Source organism: Papaver somniferum, chromosome 4 (assembly GCF_003573695.1).
Source record: "Papaver somniferum cultivar HN1 chromosome 4, ASM357369v1, whole genome shotgun sequence".
Lineage (NCBI taxonomy): Eukaryota > Viridiplantae > Streptophyta > Magnoliopsida > Ranunculales > Papaveraceae > Papaver > Papaver somniferum.
The window spans coordinates 40,780,665-40,796,584 of NC_039361.1; the positions used below are offsets into that span (position 1 = coordinate 40,780,665).

The 15,920-nt window shown below is 43.3% G+C and overlaps 1 protein-coding gene across 1 annotated transcript; it reads right to left on the reverse strand.

Moving 5' to 3' along the window:
• Window positions 1-312: 312 nt before the first annotated feature.
• LOC113275239 (lipid transfer-like protein VAS) lies at window positions 313-2,126 on the reverse strand. Its single transcript, XM_026524707.1, has 3 exons — window positions 1,756-2,126; window positions 1,495-1,539; window positions 313-620 (listed from the first exon to the last, which is right to left on the reverse strand). The coding sequence occupies exons 1-3, from the start codon at window positions 2,063-2,065 to the stop codon at window positions 523-525; spliced, it is 453 nt and encodes a 150-aa protein (XP_026380492.1). The 5' UTR covers window positions 2,066-2,126; the 3' UTR covers window positions 313-522.
• Between the last annotated feature and the right edge of the window lie 13,794 nt (window positions 2,127-15,920).

Below are 15,920 nucleotides of genomic sequence, written 5' to 3' on the forward strand. Positions count from 1 at the left end.
AGAGAAGCTGTACTATGTTAGGATCCATAGGTATAAAGCGTGATCTTTTGGCGAAAAGAGAAGCGGAAAGAGAATTTTCGATTCTACTAGGACAGACAAAGAGGAATCCTCTTCGTAGAAAACTTGGTTGACTATCCTCAATTTCGCGAGTAGAGAGACATCACTATGTTAAACCAGACCTCAACAGCTTGGAACTCACCCTGCTCCATGAATTTTCTATGCAAATTTCAAGCCAATGTTTGGATAACTTTTCACCCTATCCCAAATAATTAATGCAATTCATTCTGTAGGTACAGTATATGTCCAAGCAAATATGTCATGAATGATGATGATTCATAAATGTTTTCAACCAACACAACAAGTCCCAACAACAAATGCCACTCGCCCAACCAATAGAAATGTAAATGGCACACTGATTTATTCAAATGAATCAGAATAACAAAAACACAGTACTGAATTGAAATGACCCTCCTCATCACATGATTGAAAATTTGAAGAACAAATTAGTAGGAACAACATTCTCTAGTAAGCCAAAAGTGCTGCCCAGAATAAGGCTAAGCTAGAAAATCCAATCCATGCCATCTGAGTAGCTCCGTTTTTGCCGCCACCACCAGGGACACCTGAAAATCACAAAACAACAGTAACTTCAGCTGACGGGAATAATTTCTGAAGGGAATATCATAATCGAAAGAAAGACGGTGATTGACAGGTTTTAGTGGAACAAAATAAGGTCAAAGAATCATCACAAAGATTTGGATTACTTAATATAACAGTCAATAATCAAGGCATATATACCTAATGCCAGCCAGATTATCTTATTCGATCATTTCATTACAATAAACAACCAAAAGCAAAAGACAGTTCAACTCAACTACACCAAATACTGTACTGCTATTTAATTTCCGTGACAAACGCATAAACCACGTCTTTACTCTTAATTATGATTTTTCCAACTAATCACGATTTTCCTTTATGATTTTATAAGGTTTATTATAGAATACTAAATCACTCGGAAATCTCTGTTTGGATGAATCCATAACCGAGCCAATGCCAGCATTGGAAGTGGAACACCAACAACTAATTTCTAATCCATGTGAACAGGATATCTCAGTTTGCGCCCTAGAAGAAATACTTGGTAAAACTCAAGTGTCCACTTCAAAAAAAAAAAAAAAAGTCTTTTCTTTGACACGACGATGAAACAATGAGAAATAGACATTATGTTTGTGGGGTCAGATCATGCAGAGCACATGGTTAGGCTCAGGCTGCGTCATTTTAGGTCAAAGAATGACGTGTACAACACAAGTAGTCGTGCTCACACTAATGGTTTCTTCTAGAGAAGAGGCCGGAGATTCTTTACACAGATGATCATGATTGTTGCTTACTGGCGTGAATACACAGATGATCATGATTTATTTTCATATCTACATTTCTAGAGCACAATTATGAATTAACTTCCAATAGAAATGACAATATGATTTCAGAGAAAAGGTATACCTGGAGGGGGAGAAGTAGTAGTACTCGATGGAGCTGGAGCTTCGGCTGAACAAGAAAAACAACGGAATCGGTATATTAGAATACCAAAAATACCCTAATCTGAACTAAACTCAATCACCGGCACTGAGTCCGGCTACAAAAGAACAACATCAAGACAGCATAAAACATCTTCAACTCGGACGAGTCAAGATGAAACTCGACCGAGTGAAGCTAAAAACACACACACACATAAACAGAAAGGAGTTTAAATTAACAAATTACCCTTAGAGCAAAGATTGACTGAATCTTTAACACCACAGTATGTTGGAAGCATAAGTGCTTGGGTAACATTGATACCAAAACCAGGTAATATTGTTGGATCTTCATATAAATCACATAAACATTTTCTCTGAGTCTTAATTGTGTCTTTAAGTGGTTTACAACACGATTCCGGTGGTTTTGTGGAGTTCAAATAATCACCGCATGGTACTAAAGCTGCTGCACAAGTTGGTACTTGGGCACTAATTTCCTCCACCATTGAAACACCCAAGATCAACACTAAGAAGAACATCATCTTTTGCGAGTAACCCATGTTTTTTTTTTCCCCTTACTTTTCTTATCTCAGAAATTTTCCCCGGTTCAATGTGATCTCTTTCTTCGAGAGTTTCTTCATTTATAACGGGGCTGCTGTGTCGATTAAAGGTGGGTAGACAGGTCAAAGTGGGACCCACTGTAGTTAAAGTAGTGAATATTTTCCGTTGGATGACATATTTTTAACGGCTAAATATGAAGCGTGACTTCTTGCACGAATTACTCTTTGACACGTAGTTGTAATCTATTCACGGCGGAATTGGGTACGACTAAAAAGTTAGTTTGCTTTTCATACGTGGTAAAAATAAATTAACCGTTAGATCTCGACACGTGTTTTCTTGAATAATCCCGTGAGCATCTTTTAACCTTGTCCGACGCCGAACGGGTTGTGCGAAAGCAACAAGTAACCATTTTACCTAGAACGTTTGATTTTGTTTTACAGATTTTGTCTTTGGGAGTTTTCTTGACTTGTTCTAGCCTTCTAGGTTTTGAATGTGGACGTGCAACCCCGTTAATATCAAGAGGTTGACCACTTCTAGAATAATTATGTCCAGCATAATAATGTAGCATATAAATTCAAATCATATGTGTGAACACGCAGATCAAAATCATCTGAGTATTCACAAACAATGCGAGCAGATTCATGACAATACAATAAATAGGCTGCGTCTGAAGGGAACAGATTGGTTATGTCGAATCCTTGACTCAGAGTTCCAATATTCTTCCTCGTCTCATCAATTACAATTATTGTCCTTAGCTCATACAATAAGATAAATAATGGACGAAGTATAAAATGTACGAACATGATATGCTATAAGTAACGAATTGAATATATAAAGTATGGATGTATGAACATAGACGAAACGATTAACTTATATGATTCTCACTCAAATCCTTGTCTCCGACATTGGGTTTTTCATTATATGGTGGGGATTACCGAAATAGTCGAATGACTTTGAGACTAATATAAGCCTGCGTAGCAGGAGGAACCTCACTTACACTTTCTCTATTTCTATGTCTCTCTCCTCTTCTCTTCTCATCTCAATGTTTTCCCCCTCCCTTTTCCCCCCTCTTCACTTGGGAGAGAGGGGTATTTATAGGGTGGTTACATGGGGTTCACTTCTGAAGCCCGTTATAACCTTATCCTCTTGTGTCTTGTGCCGCTTACGCAGAGGTATTCGTGTTCTTGGTCTTCTCTGCGTGTTCCGTTTGAATATTCAGTGCTATCTGCGCTTCCTCCACAGGCTGACTGACACGTATGCTGTTTGAGGGTATTTAATGCGGGTAGTTGAGATGTCTGTCCGCGGTAGACAGCTGTCCTCTGCCCCTGTCTTGTCTGCGTCAGTCTGACTATCCCCACCCGTAGATCTTAGATCTTTCTGGGGATAGGATAAAGTGAATCTCGAGTTATCCTTCAGTGCTTCGCAGTGTTCTAGTGTTTCCGTCTCTCTCGATCCCCTACCGTTGGATCTGGTGGGTGGCGACGCTATCTTGATAAGGCGCGTCTCTTGGCTGTCCACGTGTGATATCATATTTTGATGTTCTCAGCCGCATGTCCTCCACGTGTGTCTTTGTGGACACGTGGCGGAAGATGAAATGTGTACCTACAATTTTCCCCGTTTCATCCTACTGGGCGGTTAGTCGAAGTGGGAAGAAAAAACGTGTTACTCTCTTCATCTTCTCTTTATTATTTTCCTAGATTTTAGGGCACGTTCCCCACTATTTGCAATAACTTCTTATTGGGTAGTGGGGAGGTTTTATTTCTCTTTGTATATATATATATGAGAAGGAATATGAAAATTCTCTAGTGATAAATTTCATTCCTTCTCTTTCCTCAGAACTTTTTTTCTCTGCTTTTGTTTCCTTGTTATTAATTGTTGTTGTTGCTGCTGCTGTTGTTTTTGTCTTTGTTGCTGCTGCTGCTGCTGCTGCTGTTGTCGTTCCTCAAAGCTTTTCTGCTGTTGTTGTTGTTGTTCCTCGAAGCTTTCTTTACGAACCTGATTTTTCCTTTATAGGTAAGTGGTTCTACTGTGTATGATTATCTTTTGAAAAATATATTCGTTTTCTGTTGCTGCTATATGTGTTTGTGATGAAGAACATATATATAGATGTGTGTATGATTGCCACTGTTCGTCATTATAAACAGTAATGATATCGTCCTTCGTGTATGGTTGCCCCTATTTGTTATTTCCTCTTTTTATTTAGGTTTTGTTCTTATTTTCCATCTGGTTCATGATTATGAAGAACTGGGTGAAATTGGGTTTTTTGATTTTCGTTTTGTATTCGCGGAAATCTGAAACTTGTTTGTGTACTACGCAGACATGGCTGATCATCCGCGGGTTTCTTATCAAACTCCACCGCCTAGTCCGCGTAGATCTCCTCCGCGTAGGGATCCTGATGTTTCTCCGCCTGGTGGAGGTTCGTCTAAATCTTCCCAAGGTGATGCCCGCGTTCATAGGGTTTCGTCTTCTTCTGGTCAGAGGCGCTTAACTTCTAAGAGGAGTGAGTCGCATAGAGGGAATACGCAGAAGGGGGACCGGCTAAAAGAGACTCCTGGCTCCCGGTATGCTGTTTCTCGTCCCTCAGCTAATCCGCGTGATGATCCTAAGAGAACGCGGGATGTCCTACCTTTTCGGTCAGTTGCGCCTCCTTCCACGTCTCACCAACATCCTCTACCTCCCCCTCCAGTGTCTCAACCCAAGGGGAGGTCTTCGAAAGAAGTGATTTCGAAGACTGATGCATCTAAGGTTCAACTTAAGAAAAAGCTTCCTATAGAAACCCTTCGAAGGATTCTGCGCCTGATCCCGTGGAGGAGGAGGATATTTCTCAGGGGATACGCAGCGTCGCTGTTGGGGAGAAGAAAGTGACCTTCAAACATATTGATCTGGAGGTTTTCAAGGAAAAACATGGTCTTCAACTATTCGATGTTCGTTTTCACGCTGCTGATGATGATATTACTTATGAGATGATATCGACGTATAAGTTTGATGAATTTCATCTTCTGACCACGGTGAGGGCCTTTGAAGCGGGTCTTATGTTGCCTTTGTACAAGTCTGGGGATTCTTTTTATTATGATGTGCAGGCTGGTCGAGAGGGTTCTTCGAAGAACACACATTGTCGCTCTATTTCCCAACTTTATGGGAATTATCTTCGTGCACTGAGGGAGTGTTATCTTCGGAGCAAAGGAGAGACAATGATGACTCTTTATGTTCCCAACCCTGAGGAAAGGGAGTGGTAGAAGCCTGAGAATTTTAACAAGTCTTTCGGTGACTATGTTAACAGTAGGAATCGTAAACCGTGGAGTGTGAGTCTTCGGAATATTTCCGCTCCTCATGGTGAGATACGCCTTCTGAGTGAAGTAAGTGGTGCTAAGGTGAAGTACGTCCCGGGTACAGAGAATTCTACTAATGAACTGGTGTTTCCTACTCGTGAGCGGATCAAGCGTGATCATGACTATGAATGACACTCAACTGTTATTGAGGTTGTTGGTCCCTGGGCTTGGGGGTGGGTTCCAGGTCCGCAAGGATGGCGTCCTACCGTAGATATCCAGATACGTACGGCTCCTCCTGCTCGTTATGGGAATTTCCGTCCTTGGCATTTGAATTTTGAGGGCATGAATTTCCAATATGTCCTCGATGTTGTTGATGGAGATGACGAATAGAGTTCCGATGCTGATCTTCAGGCGAAGAATGCTGCGGTTGTCAAGGTAAGATTTCTATATGCCTTGTACTTTAGTTGAGGCAGTTTAATTCTTTTCAAAAATTAGGGATTTTTATTCTTGTGCCTTGTCTTTTTAGGAGACGAAGAAGAGGAGGATAAATCCCAAGCAGTCCACCACCGCAACAATCGAGGAGGCGGAGGTTTATGAAGAAGTTAACAGTCCTGTGACTGAGCTTGGCGAGGATGAAGATGTGTCTGACATAGAAGAGCGTACTGATACATCCCCTCCCGGTCATGATGTTGATGAATTTGTTGAAGGAAATACTACCGCCGGTGGCAGCGTTATTGGTGGTGAGATTAATCCCGCAGGGTGTTATGATGCTGGTGCCGAAGCTAATCCTGCGGGTTGCAGTGATACTGGTGATGATAGCACTGGCCTTGGTGATGAGGGTGCTTGTGGTGAAATTCCTGCTATGTCTCAGGAGTTTTCCTTTGGTCGGATTTATTCTGCGGAGGATGGTTTTGACATAAACGCTGCCCTGGGCCTGGCTTCTGATTTCAACCTGCTTTCCCCAACGATGATTGGGTTGTGCTTGGTAATTCTAACAAGGTGGACGGGAAAGGTAAGGGAGTCGTGGATGCTAGTGATGTTCCAGAGGGGAGCGGTGCTAGAGACCTTCCAGATTTGGACGCAAGAGTAGCCTCGAACTCTTCGGGTGCTAAATTCACGGACATGGGTAAGGCCTCGGTTGGGTCTCCTGGAGATGATTTTCCTCAGTCACTGATCCTGGAGGGTGATGATGCTATCTTAGCTTGGTTTAAGAAGAAGAACTTGATGTTTGTACCCAATCCAGCCCCTATGGTGGAGGGTGAGAAGAACTCTGATGCCTATACCCGTAAGATGATGCAATTGTCTCCCGAGGACCAGGTTGCAGTAGCGTGGGATAAGAATCTTCGGGCCTCGGAGGCTGCTCTAGTAGTCGATGCTCCCTCGACTGTTGCTGATATGATGGCGTTGGCTGATGGGTATCAGTATGGATTTCCCCAACAACGGATGTTAGAGGTGATCTCTCTTATCATTTTGCCTGGTATCAGTTTTTAGCAATTTTTAGAGTCAGGGTGTTCTAATCTTCTGATTCTCAGATGATGAGGAGTGAGCATTGCAATCACATGTTGTACCAGTTTTTTAAGGCCAAATCCCTTAAGTTGGAGGCTAAGCTTCGTCTTCTGGAAGAGGAGCTTACTGCGGCTGAGACTGTCATCGCTGATAGGGATATGGAGATATGTGAGTTGAAGAGTCTCCTCAAGGCTAAGGAGCAAATAGGCAAGGAGGAGGAGAAGCTTCGTATGGATCTTGCTATGGTTCGTAGTGAATTGGAGGAGGATAAGAAGAATTCTTCGGCTGTTACAGGTTTGATTATCTGTTCTCTTCCTTGCTGTTGTCCTTTACCGTAATTAGTGTTCTGTCTGAGTCTCCATCCCCCACCCTATCTTCAGTGGGTGGAGTTCCTGAGTTAGTATGGCTTCGGAAAGAGCGGCAGCGTCAGAAATCTCGCATCACAGAGTTGGTAGAGAAGATAAAGAGCGAGGCTGATAAGTGGAATGCTCGTGCCGATGAACATAATGCTCTGGCAGAGAAGTGGCGGGTCAGGCGAGTCCAAATGATTGATTTGTAGAACCAATATAACAATGGTCGTCGTTTTTTTTGATGGAATGTTGTTGTGGATGCGTGATATCTTCGTCAATCCCGAGAACATGTCTCATCATTGGAAGCTAAAATCAATCTCTTGGAAGAAGAATTGCGTCAAGCTCGTTCTTCTCAGACCTATGATGTTAAAGATTACCTTCAGCGTCTTGCTAGGGAGAGAGATGACGCTAGGGCTGAGGCTGGTGCTCTCAGCAAAGCTTTAGCTGCGTCTAGGGCTGATGTGGTACGCCAAGCTAAGGCTGAGAGGAATCTTGAAGTAAATATGTACCGGCTCAACAAGGGTATGGAGGGTTTAAAAAATGAGGTCAATCATCTTCGTCACTTGGATTCAATGAAACAGGTAGAATTAGATGCGAGTCAGTACGCCCTTTCAACCCTTCAAGCGGATTATAAGAAGTTGTCAGATGAGTATGTGTTTCTTGGTGAAGCCCGTGATGCTGCTGTTTAACGAATATGAAATAGCTTCGGCGAGAGTCGAAGGTATATGCTTATATTATCGAGTGTGATTCTGCAATTTCCTGGACCTAACCATCTGCGGGACCTAACCATCTGCGTTTTTCTTTTCAAAACTTCTTATATGCTTATATGCTTCATCACTGCAATTTCCTGGACTCAGATCAAAGTCATCAACTGCAATTTCATTATATGCTTATATAATGAAAAACCCAATCTCGGAGACAGGGATCATATGCTTATATGCTTCATCACTGCAATTTCCTGGACCTAACCATCTGCGTTTTTCTTTTCCCTGCAGAGCTCCAGGGACAACTTCGTACTGCAAATGAAGAGCTTGCGGAGGCTCAATCTCAATTAGTGCATCAGGAAAGTCAGATTAATTATCATAAAGTTTTAGCTATAGCAAGGGACGAGGCTTCCCAAGCCGCTTCGAAGGAAGTGAGTCGCCTTTCCTCGTTGTTGTCAAAGGCTGAGATGATGAATAATGTTATTGCGTACAAGGCTCGGTGTCAACTAGTGGAAGAGACCAACAAAATTCTGGATAGCATTGAGTATGATCTGAAGACCGAGCATGGCCTTATCAGGAGCTATCCGCGCCGTGAGAAACCCCCTCCCCTACATCTGGTTCTTCAGGCCCTTCCTCGGGTGGGAGCGTACCTTCAACGCAGAAGGGGAAGATTGCTAAACCTGCTGGTGGGTTGAATCATCCGAGTAGATTTTTGTAGAGAGTTGATCTTTTTTGATTATGAGGCTTCATGAGATTCCTTTTGTATTTTCTTGTTTCCGCATACCATTGCCAAGCCTGTAATCAACTTTTAATGAATTGATAATTGTTATGGTTAATTTGGAATATAACCGACTGTAACCAGGGATAGTGAAGTGTTTGGGTGCGAACCCGAAGATGTGTGTCTCTTCGTGAACGTCTTGAGACCTGTCACCCCGCTGGCTAATCCTGGGCAGAGGATTCCCAGACGGTGGGGGTCGGGGCAACGTTCTAGGATATGAGTTGTTTGGAATGTACGTTCATTCTGTCGACCCGCTGCCATAAGTGTGAGTGAAGTGTTTGAGTGCGAACCCGAAAATATGTGTATCTTCGTGAGCGTCTTGAGACCTGTCACCCCGCTGGATAATCCTGGGCCAGAGGATTCCCAGACGGTGGGGGTAGGGGCAGCGTTCTAGGATATGAGTTGTTTGGAATGTATGTTCATTCCGTCAACCCGATGCCATAAGATTGGTTGGGTATCTCTTTCTGCTGGATGCCTTCCCCATGGTCCTACACTTATAGACGCTGATAGGGGAGTCCCGAGAGATTGTAGGTGACTACTTTCCCCAAGTAAAATAGAACAATTAACATCAGTGTTTACGTGGTTCGACAACAGAGTGTCTACGTCCACGGGTGAAAGAGGGTTAAAGTGTCTATTCAGTTGAGTTACATTTAGAAGAATTCCATTGATGGAACCTCTGAGGTTGTAAATAGTAAAAAACAGGAGGATGAAGTATTGACGCGGAGGCTGTATTTACAGGGGTAGGGTTCTCGTGAGGTGTTATATTTACACGCAGTCGTCTTGTTATATGTCGCCCCATGTATTGCCTATTTTTTGCCAAAAGTTTGCTTGATTGATAGGTTGAGGTTTGCTATTCCTCTCTCAGAGATAGAAACATGTCGATCGTAAGCGTCGTTTTCTTCTTCTGGTGCTCTTCACGTAGATGCAGGTCTGCATTGCCCTCTACGGGTAATATGGCTTGAGATATTTTGCATTCCATGGGTGTTTGAGGATCTCCCCTTTTAGGTTACGCAAATAATAAGACCCATTTCATGCAACATCATGTATGACGAAGGGTCCCCCCATGTTGGTGCTAATTTTCCCCACTTCTTTTCTCGTTGGTATTGGGGAATGGTCCTCATCACATACTTCCCTTCTACGAAATTTCTAAGATTAACCCTCTTATTATACTCCCTTGCTAGTTTCCTTTGATAGTTTTCCATTTTTTGTAGTGCTGCCTCCCTCCTCTCTTCTAGATCATCCAACCTTTCCAACATCATGTCCGCTGTGAGGTTCTTTTCCCATGCTTCAGTCTTCGTAGTTGGCATGATTATTTCTGTTGGGATAATAGCTTCGGCTCCATAGGTGAGTAAGAAAGGGGATTATCCCGTGGCTGATCTTCGAGTTGTCCTATAAGCCCACAAAACGTTGTGTAGTTGTTCACACCAACGCTTCTTGTATTCGTCCAACTGCTTTTTGAGGATGAGTGCGAGGGTTTTGTTTGTGGCTTCTTCCTGACCATTGATTTGAGGGTAAATTGGTGTTGACTTATTCTTTCGAATTTTGAAAGTGTCGAAGAGTAAGTCGATGTTTTTTCCCTGGAATTTCTTGCCATTGTCAGATACAATCTCAGCTGGTATGCCAAACCTGCAAATGATGTTTTGAAAAATGAATGTGAAGACATTTGCGTCTCGAATGCTTTCCATGGCTTTAGCCTCTACCCATTTGCTGAAATAGTCCGTGGCCACTATCAAGAATCTTCTCTTCCCTGATCCTTCGATTAGGGGACCCACGATGTCTATGCCTCATTTTGAGAATGGCCAAGGGCTGTCTACTGGGTTTAACATTGTTGCTGGTGCGTGGATTTTTTTGGCGAAATGCTGGCATTCTTCGCATCTTCGTGACATTCTTGCAGCGTCTCGTATCATTGTTGGCCAGTAATATCCTTGATTTTTTGCCTTATCTGCTAGGGATCTCATTCCGCTGTGATTGCCTGCGTCACCGCGGTGTATGTCTTTCAAAATCAAATGTCCTTCGGATCTGGATAGACAACATAATAATGGTCCGAGAAAAGATTTTTTGTACAGAATTTCTTTTCTCAGATCATATCTTCCTGCCTTTGACTGTATTTTTCTGGATTGCTTTAGGTCTGAGGGTAGAATTCTTTCTTTTAGGAAAAGATGAATCTCAGATCTCCAATCTTCTTCTTTGCTGAAGTCTTCATCTTGATCTGCCTTAGCCATGATGTCGTCTTCTTGGAAATCATCCGCGATGAATTCTCCCACGTCATCATCTGCCATATCTTCTTCTGCGTGGTTCCTCTGCTGTGCAGCGCAGAGTTCTTGAATATAAATTGAAGGCTCGTAAATCCTGGTTACTTTGATTGCTTTGACGTCCTCGTTTCTGAGCATCGATGATATGTAGGCCAGGGCATCCACGTGCCTGAGTTCCTTCCTTGCCAGGTGTCGGAATTTGATGTTTGGGATTTGTGATGCCAGTGTTTGCACCAATTCCATGTATGCTGACAATGTTCTGTCATAAACATTATATTGCAACCCTATTTGTCGGATGACTAGATGTGAATCGCTTGTCAGACGCACGTCAGTTATGCCCATTTCTATTATCAACTGAAGGGCATGCACCACTGCTTCATATTCAACTATGTTGTTGGTATGCCCCTTGAATTCTAACCTGAAAGCATGTATGATCCTGTCTCCTTTTGGGGTGGTGATTACGATGCCTATCCCCGCCCCTTCTTTATTTTTCGACCCATCTACGAAGACTTCCCATTGCCTAGGATTTTTTGGTTCCAAGATGTCTATAGGGTCTTTACCTTCGTCCATCTATGGTAGTCCTACTGCCTTTCGTCCTTCGATGATGACTTCTTCGCAGTTATCCAATGGTAAGTCTGCTAGGAAATCTGCTAATACTTGTGACTTCTGAGAGTGATGTAGTTCATGGATGATATTGAATTGATCTAGGTGAGTATTCCATTTTGCAATTCTGCCTACTTTTCCTGCGTTTTTAAGGACTGCTTCTAGCGGAGCTTTGCATGGGACGCGGAAGTAGTGAGTCAAAAAGCAAGTTTTGGGTTTCAGGGTTTCCCATACTAACGCCAAGATGAGCTGCTCGATCTTCGTGTAGTTTCTTTATGCTTCGTTCAGAGTCTTGCTGATGTAATAGATGAGCTGCTCTATCTTCGTGTTGGTTTTAACCAATACTGCGCTGACTGCATCTTCTGTTGATGCTATGTATAGTGCCAACACTTCATCAGGGTCTGGTTTTTGTAATATAGGGATCTCAGCCAGGTATTCTTTGATATTTCGAAAAGCTTCCTCGCACTCTGCCGTCCATTCGAATTTGCTTCCTTTTTTGAGAATTTTAAAAAAGTGCTTACATCTGTCCGAGGACCTGGATATGAACCTCCCCAGCGCAGCCAGCGAACCATTGAGTTTCTGAACCTCTTTTAAACTCTTTGGAGATGGCATTCTTACGATGGCTTCAATTTTAGCGGGATCGACTTCAATGCCCCTCTTCATCACCAAATATCCGAGGAACTTTCCGGAAGTGACACCAAAAGTGCACTTCTCTGGGTTTACCTTCATGTTGTTCACTGTCATTGCTTGGAAAATATCTTTTAGGTCTTGGTGATGATCTTTGCGCAGCTTGCTTTTAACGAGCATATCATTCACATATACTTCCAGCGTACTTCCAATCCATGGTTTGAAAATTGCATCCACCATTATTTGGTAGGTTGCCCCTGCGTTTCGCAATCCAAAGGGCATTCTTACGTAGCAATAGAGGCCATGTGGTGTATAGAATGTTGTATGTTGTTGATCTTCTTCTGCTAGGAATAATTGATTGTATCCAGAGTATCCATCCATGAATGACATTTCTTCGTATCCTTCAACTGCCTCAACAAGTTGGTCAATGCTTGGCAGTGGATAGCTATCTTTAGGGCAAGCCTTATTGAGGTTGGTGAAGTCGATGCATATCCTTACTACGCCATTTTTCTTCGGTACGATGACCATGTTAGAGATCCATGTTGGGTACTTAACTTCTTTGATGAATCCTGCGTCCAGTAGTTTGCGGAGTTCCACTTCAACTGCTCGATGGTATTCTGGAGATACTTTGCGCACCTTCTGCCTAAAAGGGGGGTACCTGGTTTTATTCGAAGTTCGTGATGAACTAACTTTGGGTCAATTCTCGGCATGTCCCCTAATTTCCAAGCAAAGATGTCCGCGTATTACTTTAGAAGTTTGATTAGCGCGGCTTCTCTTTCTTCATCCATCAAGGTGCCTATTCTGATAATCTTCGGATTTCCCTCAGTACCTATGTTGATTTCTTTAGCTGCTTCGACAGGCGTAAACGTGGGTTTTGGTTCCCCCAAGAGAGGAACATTCTTTGATTACTATTTGGTGTGCTCTCCGTTTTATTTTGTCGCGGAGGTGCTGGCTTCTGCGCTGCCAGTGGTGCTCACGTTCAGAAGGTTTTTTCCGGAGATTTCTTCCAGATATGTATCTATGGTTATTTCCTTATTTTTGGCTCTTCGGGACTGGCGGTTTTCTTCCCGCTTGTTATTGATCTGATTCTGTGCGGTCTGACATTCCCGCGCAGTTACTTGGTCTCCTTTAATTTCCATGACTCCCTGGGGTGTTGGGAATCTGAGATATTGATGGTCAGTTGCCGCTACTCCTTTGAGCTTGTGAACCCATCTTCTTCTGATAATGGCGTTGTAAGGTGAAGGTGCATCTACGACGCTGAATCGAGTGTCCACTTTCATGGGCCCTGCGTCTACTTGTAAGACAATGTCCCCTAGGGGTTTTGTAGCTGCGTCGTTGAATCCATAGATGGTGTAGTAAGATGACAGCAGTTGCTCATCGTTGAGTTCCATATGTTTGAACGTGTCATAGAACAGGACGTTGACTGAGCTTCCTCCATCGATGAGAATTTTCTTGACATTTCACCCTGCTATTGGGAGTGTGAGGACTAGAGGATCATTATGGTCTTCCATTTCTTCTTACACATCGTCTGCGTCGAAGGTCATGGGCGCGTCTATCCATTGTTCGTGCTCGTTTACCTCTTTCCCATCGATCTTATAAAGATCACAATAATCTTCGAATTGCTTTCTTAATCTCTTCCCAATCTGGGCGGTTAGGGATGGTCCTTGAATCTCTGAACATGAAATTGTGTTGAGGGTGCGGTTGCCTTCTGGTAATTGAACCTGCTTGCCTCTCTTGGTTCTATCTTCGTTATCAATCTTCAGTATATATTGCTTTAGGTCTCCTGCGTCGATTAGTTTTTGAATCATTATCTTCAGATTTTTGCACTTTTCTGTTTGATGACCGTTGAAACAGTGGTATTCACAGTATTCCTTGGATTTTTCTGATCTAGGAGGCTGCTTTCCCTTGGACCATGACCAATCTAAGTTCTCCCTCCCTCTGATCTCTCTCAGGATGCGCGAATAACTGGTATTCAAATTGGTATAGACTTGATCTTCAAATTTTTGATCATCTCTTCGTCTATCATCCCTTCGTTCTTTCCTTTCTGCGTTGGGATGCTCTTCTGTGATTCCTCTTTTGGACCCGCTGGCTTGATCCACGGAATTTGTGCGTGTGGGACGTTGAGTATGAGCTCTGTGATTTTCAAGCTGAATTTCTTCTAACCTTGCATGCTTTTCTATGATTATCCGGAGATATCCTTCGGTGGTAGGGATGGTCCCGTGGATCTCCACAAACAAAGGACTCATCCTGTCCATCCCCCATTTGTAGCAGTTGATACTAACCACAGGATCTACGTCGCCAATAGCTTGGCAAATCTTGTGCCATCTATCAGTATATTCTCTGATGGTATCTTTGTAATTCATCTCCAGTGAGAATAGCTTGTCCATGCCGGTATTGACAACCTTGTTGTACATGTATGTTGCTAGAAATTTTTCTGTGAGTTGGTCGTAGGAATCGATGGAGTTTGACGGCAGGTTATCGAACCATGATAACGCGGACCCTCTTAGACTTGATGGGAAGTATCTGCACAGTATGGAGTCTTCATTATCCCAACGGGCCATCATTCGATTATAATATCGAAGATGAGCCGTACGATCAGCTGACCCGTCATAGCAATCGAAAGCAGGAACCGAACATTTCTGCGGTATGGAAGCCCTGGACAAGTGTGGCGTCAGCGGGGTAGTGTTTGCTTCCTTCATCACTTGCTTTAGTCTTCCTCCTCACTGCCTAGTTTTTAGCTCCTTGATTTCTGCCAGTATTTCAGCACGCAGATTTTCCATTGCGATCTGGTGCTCTTCACGAATGGTAGATTTTGCTCTTAGGAGGGTGGTACCGTCGTAGTAGTCCGAGTTCTCGGGATTGTACTCAGGGTCTGATCTTTGGATGCTCCTTGCTCCTCTTCGGTTCAATGGAATCGGGTTGTTTGCGATCACCATTCTTCTATCTTGATTGGGTGCTACAGCCTTGGAGTTAGCTTCGTCGCGTTGGTTTTCTACCTCTGCGCTGTGAATGATTCTTTCCTTGAGTGTTTGGTTCTCTTGTGCTAATATCGCCACAGCATCTTCGTATTCCTTCTGGTTCTTCCTTAATTATGCTAGCTCGGCCATCATCTGAGCGGAATGATTTGACCCTTGATTTGGTGTTCCTGCTGGCAGGCCTCGAAAGGGTATAGAAATTATCCCCGGCAGCGGCGCCAAAAACTTGGCAGGCCCGGAGATATGTATAAAATTAAGCGCAAGAAAACGGGGGCCTACAGTAATACCGCAAGTGCACGGTCGTCAGTTGTAGCTCGTGCAAGTACGGGTCGATCCACAGAGATCGGGTGTGTTTTGGAAGTGTTTTAGCTAATTGGGTTCCTAAATTGTTGTTGGGTTTTGAAGCCTTTTGGCTTAAATTGGGCTTTGAGTGCTAATGGGTTTGTTCACAATAAAAGGAACTGAGCATGGGCTCAGTTTGGTCTTTGAAGTGCAAATGGGCTTAGGCCTTAAACTTAGGCTTTTGATTAAGCCTGAATTGGATTGGGCCTTAATGAATTTGGGCTTTGGTCTTAAACAACTGGGCTTTGGTTAAGCCCACAGTTGACTGAATTGGGCTTCAGTTTGAATTGAGCTTTGGACTTGATAGTGGACCAGATTGGGCTCAGCTGGCTTTGGCAGTGAACTGAGCTTTGGGCTCAGCAGCAGCAGGCAGGAAAAAGAAGGCAGCAGCTTGGCAGCAGCAACAGAAGTGCTGCAGGGCAAGTGCAAGAGAAACAGCAACTGCAGA

Coding starts and splice junctions, on each gene's coding strand:
- LOC113275239 (XM_026524707.1), bottom strand. CDS start 2,065: ATGGGTTACTCGCAAAAGATGATGTTCTTCTTAGTGTTGATCTTGGGT. Junction 1,540..1,755: donor AGTCAATCTTTGCTCTAAGG/GTAATTTGTTAA, acceptor TTTCTTGTTCAG/CCGAAGCTCCAGCTCCATCG. Junction 621..1,494: donor TACTACTTCTCCCCCTCCAG/GTATACCTTTTC, acceptor TGTGATTTTCAG/GTGTCCCTGGTGGTGGCGGC.